A 20,019-nucleotide genomic window follows, 5' to 3' on the forward strand; every position below is an offset into this window, starting at 1 on the left:
AATTTGGCAAAGAAGTTCCACATCATCTCTTACCTTACAGACTTCCCACCCCACCCCCCAATCTTTTTTCCAGGGAAAAGAGTCTCATCTTTATTCCTTCAGCTAGTAATCAGTGCCCTTCACTGAACTCCCATCCCTTCTCTCATTCTTATTGTCCTCTGGAACTTATCAAGTTCTATCAAATTCACCTGGAGAAGTGGTAACCAAATAGCATAGACTATTCCAGGGGTGGATGCAATGCAGGTTGACTTTCTCTCTTTTGTTTGATTCCAAAATTTCATTGACTTTGTAGACTATAACCACCCTTTGGGCTGACATCCAAGTCCTCCTAGTTTTTGTTCTAGACCTCAGGAGGGTCATATATAGTGTGATTTTAAAAAATCTTATTGTATATTTACCTTAAAATTCGCAGTTCATTTCTTTCTGCTGTCTCACAAAGATTGTTATAGTAGGGGAATATTTTGTTGTTGATGATATGATCTAAATAAAAATAATGATATCTATAGCTCTTTAAAGTTTACGTAGTATTTTTCCCCACTACAATCCTGTGATTTAGGGAGTGAGTTGATTTTTCTGGCATCCAAACAAGTGACAAACTTAAAAAAAAAAAGCAACAGCCCTGGAATTTCTCTTATGTTCCCTTTAAATTTTACGTGAAAAAGACAAGTAAACAAGCATCTAAGTTTATGTCACTGAGTGTAATATAGTGGAAAGAGGGCTGGATTTGGAGTCAGAGGATTTGCTTCTCAAAGAATCCCAGAATTTCTGAGTTGGAAGTGACATCAGAGGTCAACTAGTCCAATCCATGCTTCCAACAGAAGCCTTTTTGAATTCCAGCTCTTTATTTTAACAAGGTCACTTGTGTGACCTTGGGCAGCTCAATTCAACTGAATTCAACCTTTATCAACATTAATAGTGTCCTATCGGCCTGGTTCCATGCTAGGTATTCTGGATAGAAAGACAAAAACAGAATGGTGTCTGAGCTCATGAAACTTACATTCCATAAAGATGCAGGGTGAGGTAGGAGGGATTAACATGGGCACAGATAAGTAAAGGTAAAATATATTTTAAAATGCAAGATAATTTCAGGGGGTATGGGGCGCACTAATAACCTGGGAAGCCACTTGACCTCTCTGGGCCTCAATTTCCTTAGCTGTAAAATGAGGTGTCTATGACTTAAATGACTTCTGGGGTCTCTTCTGGTTCTAACTCTATGATTCTTTTAGCCATTGTCCTTTGCCTTCTAAATGTGAAGTCTGCTACCTGATATTGCTCTCGATTCACTGGAAAAAAATTGAAATACCTTCTGAAAAATTAACGAAAGATGAAATTTTGTTTAAATATAGTGTCTGTGTTCTGGAAGGTAGCCACGGCATGGATATAGAACTGGCCTCAGAGAACAGAAGACTTAGGTTGAGTTCATACTATACTTTTGATCAACACTCACTGTGAGAACCTAGGCAAGTTAATGAACTTCTCAGTTCCCCAGCAACATTCTAAAACTCTTTTAAATTGAGAGCAGAGACAAATCTGCATTGGTGGAAACAGTTTCCTTACCAGGAGTCTTATACATAAGCATTTCAAAAATAAAAATTGTAATGTTTTGTATTTTATTATTCTTTGAAAAACTGGTAATGTATGTAAAGTGTATATGGCACGGTTCCTAACCATAATGCCATTCTCCAATCATTTTTGGATAAGACAGAAATTAAAATGGGAGTTCTTCCATTAGAATGTGAGTTCCTTGAGGGGAGGGGCTATTTTTTGTACTTACGTACATTACTCAGCATATAGTTAGTACTTCAGAAATGCTTAGTAATTGATAAATAAATGAGAGTTAATTGCATTATGACCTTTAAATGCCTAATACTGAGAAGATTCCAGGTCAGCAGTTCTTAACTTGAACTCTGTGAATTTGTTTTAAAAAAAATTTTAACAACTATATTTCAATATCATTGTTTCCTTTTGCAATCCCATTGGTAATAAAATAAATAACAAAAAACCCCACAACTCTTCTGAGAAAGGGTACCCAGGCTTCACCAGACTGCCATGTTAAGACATCCTGGATGGTCTTCAGGGTTTCTTCCAACTGAAATTCTGTGATTCTGTAAAGTTGTTATATTTGAAGGGAATATATGTTGATGAATGATTTTGGCAGTTACTGGGTAACTGCCCCTGTGATCTAGCTCCCATTCAGCATTTAGCAGTAAACCGTTGATGCTGCATTGAAGTAGATGACCCTCCTCTAGGAAGACAGCTGTAACAACATCTATTTTTAAAAGGCATACCTCATAATCCTAACTAAAAACAAACCAAAAGCTTGGGTAGTTGTACCTGATATATAGCACTTTAAAGTTGGATGACTTTTACATATATTACCTCATTTGAGCTCTGTAACTACCCTGTGAGGTGGGTGTTACTCTCCCAATTCAAGGAAAGGGAAGGGGAGAAGGGGACAAGCATTTATTATTTACTCTATGTCACTGTACTAAGTGCTTTGCACATATTTCATCTTTATAACAACCCTGGAAGGTAGGCTATTATTATCTCCATTTTATGGTTGAGGAAACTGAGGCAGGCAAAGGTTAAATGACTTGCCCAGAGTCACGTGGCTACTAAATGTCTGAAGCTGGAATTGAATGAAGGTCTTGCAGACTCCAGTCACAGCACCTCTAAGATGCAAAGTCCCTGGTTCAAAGACTTACGTGACTTAGCTGCACAGTTAAGGAGCTTATGAGTATGGAGCATAATTCAACCTTGCTCCTTCCTAACTCCAGGTGCAACACTTTATCCATTATGCCAGTCACTAGCACAACTGTGGGGGGGGGGGGGGGGGGGGAAGTCTTGTGTCTTGAGTCCTGGCTTCCAGAAAAAGCATGAAACTTGGTAAATCAATACAATGGTCTCAGTTGAAATTCTTTGACTTAGTTCTATTTAATTTTGAATATTTTCCTAATCAATGGCATTTTCTCACTTGATTTAAGAAAAAAAAATGCACCACTGGATTTGAATAAAATATTCCAAGATTCCTGAATTATCTGGACACCAGTTGTGTAGTAGGTTGTGAAGGACCCGTATCAAGATTTGCCTGAGTCTGCATTGTAAATTGAGTGAGAAATAGCAAACCCAGCCTTGCTCTTATGATAAAGATGCCCTTCAGATGTTAAGTAGGGCAGAGTTGATTGTGTTAGGTTTTCTTTGCCGGAGAAAGCAGCATGATAAATCAGTACATCTAAAAATACATTCTTGGGGAAATTTCTCATTCTCAAATGTTTCTTCATTATAAAGTATGGTTCAAAGTGTTAATGCTCACACCTGATCAATCCTGTCTCACCTTAATTTGCCACTAACTCATTGGGTGATCTTGGCCAAGTCATATAACTCACTGTGATCTGGAAATACAGACACTGTTATTTGGCTTTTGTCATAAGGACTGTTCCAAAGAATAATAGATGAAATGATCACAAGATATTTTACAAATACAAAGCCTTAGGATTCCTTATAGACTATAATATAATTTTTAGCTTTGGAAGAGAAATTAGGGAGCATCTAGTCCAATCTCCTACCTAACTGAGGAATACTTCTGCAGTATTCCTCATAGTTGTCCATTCTCTGTGTAATGAACATCTCTAGTAATGGAGAGTTTCCTAATTTGTAAAGAGTCCATTCCGTGATAATCTTTAACTCTAATCTTTAACTAGGGTTTCCTTTTATTGAGCCCAAAGATATTCTGTGTTAATTCCCCCAACTAAGGCTAATTCTACTCTCTAGGGACAAGCTGAACAAGTTTCCTCTTCCACAGGGCACTCCTACAGCCCTACATGGTGTAAAGAATGTTAGACTTGGAGACAAGAGAAAGTTGGGTTCAAATCCCACACAAAGCATTTACTATAAGCGTTTCTTGATTTCTCTAAATCACAGTATCTTCATCTGTAAAAATTAAGGAAATAATGTTGTGAGGATGAGTAAAGTGCTTTACAAATTTAGTTTCATAGCAATATCAGTTATTACTACCATGATTATTTCTATCCCTAGGATTCACAGCCTTAATCCCTTTCCCTATTCCTCATGTGGAATGACCATCAAACCCATTCAACAAGCCCTACTTTAGCAATAGCCCTTTTAAAATGTGGCACCCAGAAATGGCCACGTTATTCCAGAGGTGATCCGACTAACAGTGGCACCAGGAGCAATAATAACTACTCACATGTGGAACATGTTGAGGTTTACAAAATGCATTCTCATTTGATCCTCAAAACAGTGATCTACAGTACAGTGGAACTTGTCCTGTCTTTAATCTAGAAACTACTTTTCTTGATATAGTCTAATATTGTGTTAGCTGTTGGAGACCACAGAATTATAGTGTAAGCTTACATTGTTAAAAGTTCTAGGTCTTTTTCCATTCCAAAGTCTGTCAAGTCAGAGCTCTTTAATCTTATACTTATACAGTTGATTTTCTCATTCCAAATGTAGGTTTTCATATTTCTCTCTTTTAAAGGTTTCATCTTGTTAGAGTTAGCCCATCATTCCAACGATCACAATTAGCTTAAATCCTTATTCTGTCATCCAATGGCTATTTTTTCTTAGCTTTGCACCATTCACAGATTTGATTAACATGTCTTCATACAAGTCAGGATAAAATTTTTTAACAGTACTTGACCAAGGACAAGAAGCCTATATAGCATCACCACTAGACACTTTTCTCCAGTCTGAATCTGGTGTACTAACATTCTTTGAGCATGGGCATTAATTAGTTGTGGATCCAACTACTTGTATCATCAACTCATCCAGATTTCTCCATTCTATGTATAGTAATATCAGGTTGGCTTCTAACAGAAGTAAAAAAAAAAATAAGCTCTTACTTAGGACTAGCACAGGATATAAAAAACAGAACATTTAAATTATTTTCATGTATGACAAACTGGGCCATTCTCTGCTCTATTATCATATCTTGCATTTTCTTGCCTCTTTGCTTTTGCTCATGCTTTTTCCTCTCTCTAGAATATCCTCATTCTTTTTTTCTACTTGCTCAGTCCTAACCATCTTTTAGAGTCCAACTTCTGTAATGACCTTTTCTATAACACTCCTTTGTGATCCCAAACTTGTTCAGTAAGATCCTCTTCAGTTCAGACTTCATACACAAATTTGCTTTGCACCTCTTTAATTTACTTATCATACAACATTGTGCATTAAAGCAACATGTTGGAGTGTTACCCTTTTTTTAATAGACTGCAAGCTCCCTGCAGGTAAGAAGTCTTAGCTATGCCATATCTCTCTCAATACCTATCATGGTGTACTGTACACAATGGAAACTTAAACTATCTGTCCTTTGACAAATAAAATCTGTTCTTTGATAAATAAAAGCTCATTGACTCATAAGAATATATTTTTTAAATGAAACACAAGAAATCTCTTAGTCTTTCCCCATTTCTCCACTCCCCTAACCAACAGGATCCATTTTTCAGACAGAATCAGATTTTTCTGAGGAGGATCACATTCCTGATGTAGTTATTCATTTACAAATTCCACGGGCTCTAAGTAAATATCAGAGAGTTGTATGTGACCTTTCTAAAAGCTTAAAAAATTCATGCTTGGTAGTAATAAATCTATGCCCAGTGACAAAGTTAGCTGTTAAGAAGGACGGCTGTATTTTCTCCATTAGCTTCTAACCCATACCTTTGTACTTTCAAACTCTTGTCTTTCACCCTTTCAAGAAAAAAAAAATATGTCTTTCCTCAGGCCACCAAATATCTTAATTAAAGGAATTTAATTTCAAAAAAATAACTCCTCAGTTAAAAAAATAACCAACTAAAGAATTTTAAATGGTGAGAAAATAGTAATTCCTTTAGAATATCAAACTATTTACTGCCATGTCTCTTTGCTCCCTGACACAGATTTCCCACTTGTTTATTTTCCAACAATAGCGATGATGCCCTCCAACCTAAAAGGCTAAGGAGACATAGCTACAAAGACATCCATATGGAGATTGCATGTGGCAGCTGAATTGTGAACAAATGAAATATATGCTTGTGGTCTAAAAGAAAAGTTTAGAACTTTAGTAAGGAAAAGGGTTGTTTTTCAGAAGGAAGTTTTTCAGAAGATGTCTGTGTTTTGAGAGGTGAGAGGGATGGTTTTAATAGAGAAAGTACAAGTAAGTTAATAATCAGAATAGACAAGAATCTGATATATCCTAAAATGTCTCCAGAGAGGGGGAGAAAGACAGAGAAAAAAAAGGAGGATAAGGGGAATGAATACAAGACCTTATAGACCAAACTGGCCCTAGTGTCCTTGGGTACTTCCTCACTGACACTTACTTGCCTGTAGAAAAAGAATGTGGAAGACAGAAGGACAAGGCCTTCTGCATCAACATGGTATGTTGTGCTTCGTGAGTTCTTTTAGAGCATGGTACATTTAAAACAAATGAAGACTAAGCCATTAGCACAGAAGTGAGAGGTAGAAGACACACAGTGGAGACAAAGGTAGAGGTTTATTTAATGTAAAGAAGTGGGAAAGCTATGATCACAAATAACATGGTAGAGAATACAGAAATACAAAGAAAAAAAGGACAGCATTTTAAAAAAAAGTTGGATATTTTAGAATGATAAAACTTTTGAAAATAAGAAAAGTAATTTACAATCACAGTGAAGATAATGGCATTGATGTTGTACATACAGAGAAAATGTGAGTGACCATCTTTTAATCGTGGCATATATTCAATGTCATAAACTGGATTATATGGCATGTAATCTTATGTACTACTTTTACATAATAGATTCTCCCTTAGTGTTTGCTGTATGGATGAAATCTTTACATATTTGAACAGTCTTTGGCTATGGCTACTTTCTTATCTGGTGCAAAATTATACTGGAATGGTTCGTGGGAAATGTCTTTAGCCCAGCTCCCTTGTCGTACAGTATCAGCTTAGAAGAAATCGTCAGAGAGAGTGGTGCAGCAACTAAGGAAAGTGGATACTAGGGGGAATCCCTGAGTATAGAAAGCAAAGACTTTGCAATTCATTGCTATATGCCCCCATGAAATAACCAACATGTCTCTATATGACATATACACACTTGCAATATGAAATCTTCTAATTGCTATATAAAAATAAAATTAGCTATCTTCATCTCAAGTTGGTTTCCAATTAAACTTAGCCCTTTGAATGGAGGGGCTATGACTTGGGTATCTACTTCTGGAGACACCTTTGTGTCCCTCTTGCAAGAGAGGGAATCATGCTATGTTTAGATGTGAAGAATATCGTATAGAGAGATGAATGTCAGCTTTACCCTGGTCATTTCCATTGGAAAATAAAACTTAAGAAACATCTTTAGTTAAACAAATGTTAAGGCTTGCCTAGCTCATTCATTATTTTCATATTTTCAAACTAAGGCATTTGCTAAAAAAAATTTTTCATGCTAGTATTACTTTAGCATCTAAATTAAGAATGTATTTCCTTATTATCACGGGATCGAAATAGAAAATAAAATTTGCTTTTAAATATACACAAATATTTGTGTTAGATAACCGTTAGTGTTTTCTCTTCTAAAGCTACCTTTTATACACTCTGTATTCGTCATGTATGTACCAATATATGTATATACTGTCTCTCCCCTTTAGAAGGAAAACTCTTTGAGAAAGGGATTGTTTTGGTTTTTCTTTGTATCCCCAGCGCTTATCACAGTACCTGGCATGAAGTAAATACTTAATAAACACTCACTGATTGATTCATTGGTGTGATAGACAGACTCCTGAATCTGAGGTCAGGAAGACCTGAGTTTGAATTTGGCCTCAGACACTTCCTTGGCTGGGTGACCCCAGGCAAGTCATCTAACCTAACTTTTTGCAGCTTCAGTTTTCTCATCTATAAAAATAAAAATAGTAAGAACAGCTCTCACTTGGCTTTTGTAAAGATTCAATGAGAAAAATAGATATAAAGCACTTTGTAATTCTCAAAGTGTTACATAAATATTACCTATTACCTATTGCAGAGCAAAAACTGCCAGACTGAAGGGAGTTACAAAAATAGTAGTGAATGAAATTTCCTCCAATGACTGTTTTTACATACTATAAAGTAATGTATTAAACAAGACACACTAGTATTATTATATCTTACTTTCATATGTACTGTGTCAACCTATAATTTTCTAATGGAAACCTCATCACTGTGGTGGTCATTGTGTGTGTATATGCATGGTCAAGTTCAAAGCTACAAATATATTTTGGTGGTGGGAAGGTCTCTACCTCTTGTATCCTTTCAAGAATGACTCTGTGGAACAAATTTCTTTGTAAAAGATTGCAAACACCAGGCCTGAAGAGAGTTAGTCCTTCAGGATTCTATTTGATCCCCATCTTGTACATAAATATGATATAGTGATAATGTATGATGTGGTTTGTAACCTGAGGCTCATTGAGAGATCTCTTAATGGCCCCCAAAATATATATGTATATATATGTATATACATACATACATATATATAATACATACATACATACATATATATATATATATATCTAAGGGAGATGTCTTCTGTTTGAAACAGTAGGGTGGGAAGTATGGAGAGGCTTAGCCTGCCATTTGTTTAAGGGAAAAATGTTTCATAGATCAGGAATAAAACTGTATTAGGGATAATTAGTTCTACTGAAACTAATTGTATGTAAGAATTCACTTAAAATTTTCTAGTGTTAGTGTGTTGCTAAACATTTTCTTTCATTCTCTCTCTCTCCCTCCCTCCCTCCTTTCCTCCCTCCCTCCTTTCCTCCCTCTCTCCTTCTCTCCCTCTCTCCTTCTCTCTCTCTCTCTCTCTCTCTCTCTCTCTCACACACACACACACACACACACACCCTCTCTTCTTTCTCTCATTTATGTGTGTATAGATAATGATTTTATGTATACACATACACACATATATATGCATCCTTTCATAGTGAGGTAGGACAGCTTCATTCAAGCAGCTCTGCATAACCACATGAATGGGAGGCAAAGGTAGTTCAGTCATTAACTTGCAAATTTAGATCATCCTGTCATAAAGGATAGCTTCTAGTGCAGTAATATAAAAGACAGTAGAAGAGCAGTGAATGCAGGCAAATCACAATGCAAATTTAGCTACAGAAATGTACCCGAGAGCAGGGACCCCTTTTCTGACTGTCACACAGAATACTTGATCCATAATGGCAGCCATGCCCTGCCCACTTGTGTGAAAAGATTCTAAATGCTAACGGTTTTTGTGCTAACAAGGCTCAAAGCTATCACAAGGAAATGCATTATATGCATGTGAAATGCTAGCTATAAGCTTCAAAACTGCCTTTGGAATTATTTGAAAACTCAGGTTGCTATTTTTTTTTTAAGTTGTAAAGCTGACTTTTCCACCCAAGAAAGGCATCTGTTGTTAAGTTTCAATGGCTCATAAATTAGAGAAAGCTGTTTGATATTCTTAGTAGCCTTCCTGTTCACCCCACTCAATAACTGGATCATCATCCATTCGAAGAATGAGGTAAGAGAGAAGCTGAAAGAGATTCTGCCACAATAAGAGAGAGACATAGAAGGAGAGGTCGCTTACATCGAGCTCACAGCGCTCGCCAGCGAAGTTTCCATCACAGTTGCAGTGAAATGTGTTGAGCAGGTTCTGGCACAGGCCTCCATTTAGGCAGGGGTGGGAGTCACACTCATTGATGTCCTTTTCACACCTCAAAGAACAAACAGAGACATCCCATCCTCAACTTGTTGAATGAACTTACTGAGAAATAATGACCTGAGTACTTCATTGAGACTCAGAACAAAATCTTATCCACCAGCTGCCATGTAATGTGGGGAGAATATCTTTTTAAAATTCTTCTATCAAACCTCCTGCTCAGGGTAAAGAAAATATATCCTCTGAAAAAAATGTCTTCACTTAGTTAGAATGAATAAAACAGGTGTATGGAATCCAACTGAGAAGCTGGGGCAATGTAAAACCTAGTTTCTCCCTGGAGAGTATTAGTGTGTTTTTCCCACCTTATAAAAGTTATGTTTATTAGGGATGTGTGAACACCAAAAGAGAGGGGATAGTGTTGCCATCCAAGACTTTGCGTATCAGAAGCAGTTGAATGAATACAGCCAAGATTCTAACCAACAGAGCCCCCATTTATGTCATCTGTGAGGGTTGCTAGTGTGCTAAGGGGGAAATCCAACCAAAACATTGAAAAGGTTCATTTTTTGAAAGTTTGTGATTCTGTTTTCACTTTGTACTCCAGAGAAAAAGGTAAAGTAGATTGGAAGTGGGCTCTAACTGGGAATACAGCTATACTTCAGGTCCTCAGGACCTTCTTCAGTTTTTTAGGAAGTTTCCCTGACATTCAAGAGTATAATCCCCAGAAGGGAAACATTATTTCAAGAAGACCTGGTGAGCCTTTTCTTTGTAATTCTCATAACAAGATGACACTGCTAATTTGTTTTGTCTTTAGCTAGTAACTTGTCCGTGAACTTAGAAAATTCTCAATGGTGTCAAATTGTACTGTTTCTAAATTCACATCAAATCCCACTTAAATATGCGTTAGCATTTTAGATGAGAAAGATGCTTATCTGCTGAATACATGGTTTGTCCAGCAGACTACTCAGACCCTTGATAAATAGGGTGGTAGGTAAGGTAGAAGGAAGAAGGAAAAGTCAGTATCTTCCAAGAAAAACATACCCTTACCCCCACAGATACCTTACATGCTTTGGAAGTTTTGTTTTTCCTTTTTGGCCTAGGCTTCTGGGCTGGAAGGAGTCTTCTCTGATTAGATCTGAGCTAAATTTTACAACTTATCAGGGTCTGCCAAAGCACTCTCTGTGCCGGGTGGGCAGGAGTGTTCCATTTCATCCATCATTCACAACCTGCTGGGGCGATTTTGTCAAGTATGGGATTTAACCAGTCAACAGAGGAGACACATTTTTAGTTGAAAGTTTTTCAACATCTTTGGGGGCTTTATAAGTTATATCCATTAGGCCTTGGGACACTGCTAACATTTCCTTGGATTTCTCTAGCTTCTCTCTCTATCCCTTCCTGCCCCCCCAATTCCCTTTTCTTTATGTTGTTATTTTAATGGAGATAGAGCTGAACAACACAGAGGATGCCAGTACTGAAGTCATTTGAGTGTTCATTAGAGGTTAACTAGTTGATGGAAATGAAAATAAATAAATCTATTAGCATCTGGTGAATTAACTAATGATGGGAAAGAGCTTTGGAAATGTGGAAAGTATTAAGTAAGTGCTTGCTGGTTTAGAAATCAATTTGCAGAGAGGAAGTTTACCCAGATGATCCCTCTACCTTTCACATTACTTTCCCTCTCCTAGCCAAAGGAAAACCTCAGAGTCTTTGCCCTGCCCCTAGCAATTTTTCATGTTAAAAATTCAACTTTAACTCCTGGAGTTTTTGAATGAATAAATGGAGGAGATTAAAAAAGAATCCTTTTATATTAAATAGAAACAATGTGTGAGGATAGAAGGAAAAATAATATACCTCAAAGCTTTGGATCATTAACACAGGCATAGCTAGCCTTTAAAATGTATGTCATGAAATCAGAAGCAGACTGGACTTCCATGTAAGAAATAAAAACTCAAAGATAGTTAAGGGGATGATACAAAACTTAGAGCTAAAGACTAGTTGCAGCATTTGGGAGCTGTAATAAGTTGGAGGCCAGCTGAGCAGTCCCTAGCACTTAATGTGGTATGTGACACTGATTGGTGTGTACAGAATGTCTAAACTGAGTAACAAAAACTATGGAAAGTAGGGATGTGGCTTAGGGCCATAGCCTGCTACATCCATGCATCTATACTCAGGAAGCGGATGGATGCCTGTGCCTAGCAACATCAACAGAAGCTGTGTTGTGTGGCAAAAAAGCTAGCTTTACCCCTAAGGGACCCAACCAGCCAAAATAAAGGAATGCCTCCAGTTTGCCTACTGTTTGGCAGAAATAAGGACATTATGGCCATGTCTGGGCCAGAGTCACTGGTTGAAAAATAAAAAACTCAGGCAAACTAGTTTGTGTTATATACATCCCTTCCCCCAAGCTCACCAAACACATTTACTCAATAACTATTCAATTAACTTTTTTTTTAAAAAAAAAGAATCCATCATGTATGTGGGCACAGTTTGGATTTTCAAGTCATATGTGCTTGAATTTCTTTATTCTGTATGGGGGTGGGTAGGGAGCCTAGGTGATCCCAACCTGACTTTGGAACCAGCTGCATGGAATTGGCAGGTAATGTTTTCTCTTCTAATCTGTCTGCCTTTGTGACCACTAGATGAGGAATGGTTGAGGGCTTTAGATGTCAGCTCTGTGGGTAAAGGGAGAATAAAAGTGTAGGATGTTATTGCTGGGCTTCTGGATATCTTGGCAAGCTGGTGGTTCAGCCTTTCTGTCTTACCTACTGTTTAATTTTAAATTGATAGAAACCTCATTTTTGCCATGTTTGGAATTCTTGTGATAGTCCTGTGGAGCCAAGAGCATTTACATGCTGAGGGAGGAGCCAGAAATATTGGTATCATGGAGGTGGAGATAATAACCTTTGGAATTTTTATCAGTAACATTTTTCTATTCAGATCTCCAACTAACAGGCTCTAATTCCTTTGTGTTTACATTACAGGCCATCCTGTCTCTGTCTCATTGAACCATGTCAAAATTCTCGAATTGTGAATGCCTATATAGATTTTTTTCTTTGGGGATTGAGATAAGAAATCATTGAGGATAGAAGAGGAGGGGAGGGCACTGGAGTCCCAAGAAGCTTGGATCCTCTAATTGAATTCTCTCCTCCATCATGAATTTTAAGTCAACTCCTGAGGTGGCTCACCATTCTCCAGTAAAACCTGGCCGACACACGCATTTTAAATCGCCCTGGAGCTCTGTGCAGTTGCTGTGATTGTAGCAAGTGAGGTTCCTTTTCTCGTTCCCACAAACTGTCATTGGTAATCTGGTTTGTCTAGAGAGATAAGAGTGACAGTCACAGCTGTTCATCTTGTTCATTTCATTCAAGAAAACTTTCTTTTTCCTCCCAAAAGTTCTGACGTGGAGTAGTTGCCTGGCTAATTAAGAACACAGGCTGACTTAACTCCAAATGTTTAAACGCTCAGTATTACACATGAGTTACTTTCCCCTCTAAATGAGGCACGGCAGGGAGCTGCAGCAGGAGCGACCATACATCTTCCATGTCTACACAGTTTTCTTGTAGGAGACAAGATCTATGCCATGGTGTGGCTATAAATTTGGGATCGGAAAGGAACTTACTATATTTGCCGCTGCCTGTCCAATAAATCACCCAAAGCAATAGGAAAAAAAAAAAAACCCTGCCTCTCAAAGGCCAGGAAAACTGGGACAGCAGTCTGGTACCAAATCACCCATGTGACTTGGCTGTTGGCTTTCAGAATTGACCTCCCCTTGCCCTGCCAGGCCTTGTTGCTCCCTATCTAATAATTCATAGCAAAATAGAACTTGGGCCAAATTCTCTCCAAGATGTTTGTATAGAGAACAGAATAGGAACTACTCCTGGATCTAGAGTGTGGCCATTTTGGACTGGCGATCAGGCTCTGTACATGATGAAATTCATATAAGATTTCAGAATATAGCCATAAGCTTCATGAGCTAAAATTTGGGTGTATCTATTTTGTTCAATGAAATCTTACCCTGTAAAGCCCTACGTGCCTTAGATGCTTGCTCAATGTCTACTTGCCCATGTGTGCCAATGCCAGGGAGGGGAAAAAGAGGGGGACATGGCCCATTCACAGAAGCCAACCCATTTGAAGATGGGATCACAGACCCACAGATCTGAAGTTGGAAAGGACTTTGGAGGTCCCTTCATTTCACAGATAAGGGAGTTGAGATCTGGGGAGGTTGTGAACTTGTCCACGGTTACACAGTTAGTAAATTTATAATTTAAATTAGAGATTAGAATTAGGAATTTGAGCTCAGTCCTTGAACTCCACAGCTGGTGCTTTTAAATGTACCAGAGAGGGGTGTCTTGTTGAACATTCAGTCATTCTCTCAACCAGCGCCTACTACGTGCCAGGCACAGTTCCAGGTGATGGGGATATGGAGACAAAAATGAAGCTGTCTTTGCATATGTAGATGTAAATGCACACACACGTATATGTGCGTATAGATGTATGTGTATATTAGTACCAAGTACATTTTGTAGGGCCGCTTGAGAAGCTTTCTGCAACTGCTAGGATCAAATAGAAAGTCTTTTGGTGTTTAAAACCTCTCACAACCTTCCCCCTTCCACATTTCCACCTTCCTATATGTGAGTCTCTTCCATATGCTCTCTGATTAAGCTACTGGATGATGTAGCATTCCTTGTAACAGACACTCCATTTCCTTCTCCCCTCCTCTTCCCTCCTCACCCACCTTGAAGATTGTACTGTAGTCCTACTTTCTGCTGGAACCTTTCATGGTGCCCTCTAATCTGGGATTACCTTCCATTTACCACAGAGTATCTTGTATGTATCTCAGTATTTATATAGTGTCTCCTCCAATAGAATGTCACATTTTGAGGGCAGGATAATGTTTTGCCTTTCTTTGTACTCTCAGAACTTAGCCTAGCCCATAGTAAATGCTGGATAAATGAACAATGACTGTCTGACATAAAGAATCTGTGATTTCATTGGTGCATTGGCTAAAATGTAATATATATGGAGGTTGGGGAGTGGGGAATAATGTATAATCAGCCTGGAAAGATAGGCTGGAACCAGATTATGAAGGGCTTTTTAGTCCTCAAAGAGGAATTTCTATTTTACCCTAAAGCACTATGGAGCTTGTGAAATTTCCTGGCTTTTCTATTTACTACATATATGACCTTGGGCAAGTCACTTCACCAAGATCTCCCTCCTTAGTTTTCAAGTTGGTGAATTTGGAATTCATGTATATCCTACTTGGGTTTTTTTTTGTGAGAGTCATTAAATGAAACTGGATTGGAAAACACTTGGACTTTGGTACAGTCATAGTGGATGGGATTCTAGATCTAGAGTCAGGAAAAACTGCACTCAAATCCCATCTCTTATATAGTTGGTTATATAATCATTCAAGCCTCTCTTTAAGACTTTAATCTTAAATTATAAATGGTTGAAACTGGCCTACTTCCTGTTCCCTGTAAATGACAATTCATCTCCCACTTTCATACTCCTTAATCAGGAAACCTTATGGTACAGTGGATGGAGCACCAGGCTGGAGTCAGGAAGACTCCCATTAAAATCCAGACTTGGACACCTGCTAGCTCTGTGACCCTGGGCAAGTCATTTAAATTCTGTTTGACTCGGTTTCCTCATCTATAAAAGGGGAATAACACTTGTACCTATGTCCCAGGATTATTGGGAGGATCAACTGAGATTAATAATTGTAAAGTGACTGGCACATAGTAAGTACCATGTAAATATTAGTTATTATTATTAGTAACCAATCAACCAATAAGCGTGAATCCAGCCCTGTGTTTCAGGCACTATACTGAGAATCGGGGATCTATGAAAAGCTCCCTTTATCTCTGATTCTTGGAACCCCTCTAAAGACACCTTCCTAATTCCTTTTCCACCATCACTGTTGTTACTGGTGCCACCTGTCTCCAGTTACTTTGCATTTATATTCTGTATATTTAGTATTTACTTATATGCTTCCATGTTGCATCCATCAGTAGAATGGAAACTTCTTACGGGTCATGAGCCTGTGTGTGTGTGTGTGTGTGTGTGTGTGTGTGTGTGTGTGTGTATCTCCATATCCATCCATGTGCCTTACATAATACCTGACTGGCACATAGTAGGCACTTCATAAATTCTTGTTTAATTGCATTGAATTCAGGTCTAAATCGTAGCCTCAGGCTCATTATGATGAATCGTGCTACCTTTACAATACACTGTATTCGAGCCAATTAAGAGAGAAAGAATGAATAGTTCACATGGGAGGGCAATTCACTTTGCTGTGATTGATTATAAATAACTATAATCTATTTGGGCAGCTATCTGAAAATAGACTTATTTACAAATATGAACTGACACATAGAAATGGATTGTAAGCTTCCTGAGGGTAAGGAATATCTTATTCCCACCCCCACAGTACTTAAATATAGTAAATGCTTACTAAACATTGAACAGATGCTTTTAATGTTTCAGAAATTTCAGAAAATTTAGAACATGGAAGATAATGATGACTTTCTTGAATGGAAATCTTGAAGCATTTTTTTTAGAGAAAAAAATTCTTAGGCCATATATATATACAAAACAAAAAAAAAGGAGAGTTTTTCTTTTTGTTTTTATCTTTCTTTGTATTCCTAAAGCTTGGCACAGTTCTTGGCACATAGTAGACTTCATAAATGCTTGATGATTTGACCAGGTTATTACCAGAATTGAACATTGATCTAGTGTTCTCTTCAGGTTTTTCTAATATTCTAGGCAAGCTAAGAGATACTTTTTTGAATCCCTTCTCCTTAGCTCTTTCTTGTGGCAGGAATCACGTTTTTCCTAGTTTTTCAGATATCCTGGGAGTCATTTTTTAACATGGAGATATTCTAAGTGCTACAATGTGAGAAGACTTCATGGGCTCCTATTGATGAGTTCTCATATCCTGACAAAGATAACTGGAGAAATATTCTCCCTTAGTAATTTGGTTGAAGTCATAACCAACTTAACTGGTTAGTTCATCCCACCAACTTTAGTGAAGCTGAACTTTTATAAATCATAAGTTTAGGGCAAAAAGAGATATTGGAGGCCACTGAGTCCAAATGTCTCATTTTACAAATGAGTTGTGTTGTCAAGTGATTAAGTAAGTGATTTACCCAGGACCACAAAGTTAGTGCCTGAGGTGGGATTTGAACACAAGTATTCCTCACAGCAAGCACAACAGGTTAACCACTATGCCACCTTGCTGCCTACTAACCACTTGGCACAAGAGTTGAGGAAGCCATTGTGTGCCCCGGGGATTAAAGTTTTCTCATTCTAAAAGAGAAAGGATGAAGGTTTATTCTAAAGAGTCCTCCAGTGATGGTACTTACCTGCACAATTTTCCTGTATAGTTACCAAAACACAGACAGGAATAGTTATTGATGCCATCAACGCAGGTAGCTCCATTTGCACACTGGTGATTCTCACAGTCATCAATGTTTGTTTCACAATTCACACCTGTGTAGCCAGGATTACATATGCAAATGTAGCCTGCAATCCTATCAGAGCAGTTGCCATTGATACAAGGTTTGGAAAAACATTCATCAATGTTGATTTCACAGTGTGCCCCTGTCCACCCCTTGGGACACACACAACCATAAGAGTCATAGAAGTCCTCACAGTCTCCACCATGCAAACAGGGATCAGAACTGCAGGCATCCACCTGTGAACAGCCAGTGACCACTGGATTTGTAGATATTTTGAGGAACTGTTCTTCTTGGGGCTTTTTGGTGTGACCATCAGCATTTTCAAAGTAGGAGAGATAAATGCCACTGATTTCTACTGAGCTCAGACATCCTTGAAGACCATCCAGATTGTCAAAAGGTTTATCACCCAGATAAATATTTGTCCCTTCCTTTAGAAAGTTGAGGTTTCCAGTGGCCACTATACTAGTCACAATTGTTGTTTGGTCATCCACCTCCATTCGCCATCGGGAGGACTGGGCTAATGGTTCCATCATAGAAAGAAACACCTGGTGCCACATTCCATCACTCACTGGCTGCATACTCTTCAGGCTCAGCATATAAAAGCTATTGCCACTTTGTAGCTGAAATAGTAATCTAGAATTCTGAATGCTTATAGTAACAAATTCTGGTTCTTTCTCTGCATACAGCAAGATAACATCCGAGTCCCTGGTTCGAAAGCCAAATGTAACATTGGTGAGTTCCCTTGTGATTTTTCCATTGCTTCTGAAAAATATGGTGCTCTCCTGCCCATGGAACACAGCGTTGGCAACACCTAAGGGAAGAAAATTATACCAGTTAGCTGATCTAGGTTTTTTCATTCAATTAATTAAGAAGGATTCATTAAGCACGATATAGTGGAAAGTCAAAGGACCTTGGGTTCAAATTGCAGTTGTCTTAATACCTTTTGGTCTTAGGCAATTGACTTAACCTCTCAACACCCCCCTTTTCATTACCTTTAAAATTAAAGGGTTGGATTAGATGACTTCTAAAGTTCCTTTCAGCCCTAAATGTACAAGCCCTGTGATACAAATACAAATAATTTGTAAAAGACAGTCATGGTTCATACCTCTTATTGTTACCTTGATAAGACCATTGTGTATAGTTTACTTGGATTTTTTGTAATCTTAAGTAGAAATGGAGTCTTTGAAACTGCACTTTGGTATTTATTGGAAGTCTAGCTTTGTGCACAACAGCCCAATGCAACAAAATGGATTAAGCCTTCATTTTATAGAGCCATAACGAGGGCTTTTTGCACTTAAGTAAAATAAACCAACCCTACACAAGGGGCACAAAGGCATCTGCAGTTGGAAGAGAGTGAGGGGTATGCTGGTAAGTGTTTAATACTGGCTCTCCAGGAAAAAGTACCCCCAAAACACTTTTAAATTTATTTTAATATTATTACATTTTCTCTATTCCTTTTTTAAGTCTAGACAATCACCAAAACAATCCAGTCCTGATTTGTAGTGAGGTATAAATGCTGTTCACACTGAACAGTCTGTCAAGAGATGGTTTGAGCTGGCTCCAGCATAGCCCTGGGTGGATGTCATACAGGAAGGATTAGCAAACTACTGGACATCACAAGGTACCTGCTGAGGAAATTGCCCAGTCAGAGGAAAACTACAAAAAAACCAATTTCCCCACTACTTCTGGCTGTGAATGAACAATTTATTTTAGAATTCAGTCAGAGCATAGCACTTTTGAACATGTCATGATCACAACCTGTGATATGGGGTTATAACGATGATGCTTGGGGTAGTAAGGGGACCTAGATACCCAACCTAACTTCAATATTTCATCCATACATGACTGCAGAAAAGTCTCAAATTCTGTGGACCTTGGTTTCCTCATCTCTATGTGAGGTTGGCCTCTTAAGATGACTGTTGAGATCTCCTCTACATCTAAATCTGTGATTCTATGAAGAACTCCTCTTAACAGATGCAGAGTCTTCTTTGGCATTTATCACCTTCCTTTTACTCAGGCCATCTGGCTATCATTAGTATACATTTGGTTTATAATAATAATAGCTTTATTTTGGGTAAGGATGGGATGGCTCTAATGGGGAACTCTTTCAGCCAATGTAAAACAGTATCTTTTCTACCACTTGTAGACTGACAGAGCAGCCTGGGCACTCAAGGTTAAGTGAGGACCTGAATCACACCACCAGCATCTGGCTGAGGTGGTATTTGAACTCAGGTCTTCTAGACTTTAAGGTTGATTCTCTAGTCACTACATCTCTGCCTCAGTTTACAAAGCACTTCCCTTACAGTGATCCTTTGATCACTCCTTCTATCCTAACTTCATGCTTTAAAAATCTCTAGTTTAAAATTAGGGAAATATACGTATAAGAGCCTGAATAAAATCACAGTGGATAAATTAAATCCATGGCTGTGTATGAACTGAACTATTAGACCTAATCTCAGTGTAGTTTTGTTTTTTAAAAGCCTACAATGGTTGGATCATAACATCTTGTAAAATTTGATCTTAGAAAGTAGAGAAGGTGAATTCTATGTTTGCACTTACTGAACCCTTCACCTCTCTCAAAGGAAAATGGCATCATATTTATCCAATTACAGTCTCTCTCTTCTCTGAGTTAAACCATATATAAAGCCTTTTGACTTAGACATTTTTGTCTGGTTGAGGTCCAGACACTTTAGCTGTTAACTCTCCCATTTTATATATGTTAACCCTGCTTCACTGTCAGTGTGAATAAAACCAAGACACCAACCCAAACTCTGTTTTCAAAGGGCATCTCTTCTGGGGATTGCATTACCCGAATCTTAGGCGGCTTTCTACATTCCACTCTAAAGAGTGAGAGGAACAGGGAGAAATGATAGGGGCTGAATGATGGTCATTCATTTGGGGCCCTTGTTCTCAGAAATCTTGTGCTTTTTGCAAAGATA

The 20,019-nt window shown here is 38.1% G+C and overlaps 1 protein-coding gene across 1 annotated transcript in view; it reads right to left on the reverse strand.

Moving 5' to 3' along the window:
• Positions 1 to 20,019, reverse strand: part of CRB1 (crumbs cell polarity complex component 1) — a 287,284-nt gene that overhangs the window by 38,085 nt on the left and 229,180 nt on the right. Inside the window, exons 9-11 of the mRNA XM_072648310.1 lie at positions 16,985 to 17,891; positions 12,806 to 12,934; positions 9,555 to 9,681 (exon numbers count right to left, since the gene is read on the reverse strand). Of these exons, the coding sequence (XP_072504411.1) occupies positions 9,555 to 9,681; positions 12,806 to 12,934; positions 16,985 to 17,891 (1,163 nt within the window). The remainder of the gene's footprint in view (positions 1 to 9,554; positions 9,682 to 12,805; positions 12,935 to 16,984; positions 17,892 to 20,019) is intronic.

Source organism: Notamacropus eugenii, chromosome 2 (genome assembly GCF_028372415.1).
Source record: "Notamacropus eugenii isolate mMacEug1 chromosome 2, mMacEug1.pri_v2, whole genome shotgun sequence".
In the NCBI taxonomy this organism is placed as follows: domain Eukaryota; kingdom Metazoa; phylum Chordata; class Mammalia; order Diprotodontia; family Macropodidae; genus Notamacropus; species Notamacropus eugenii.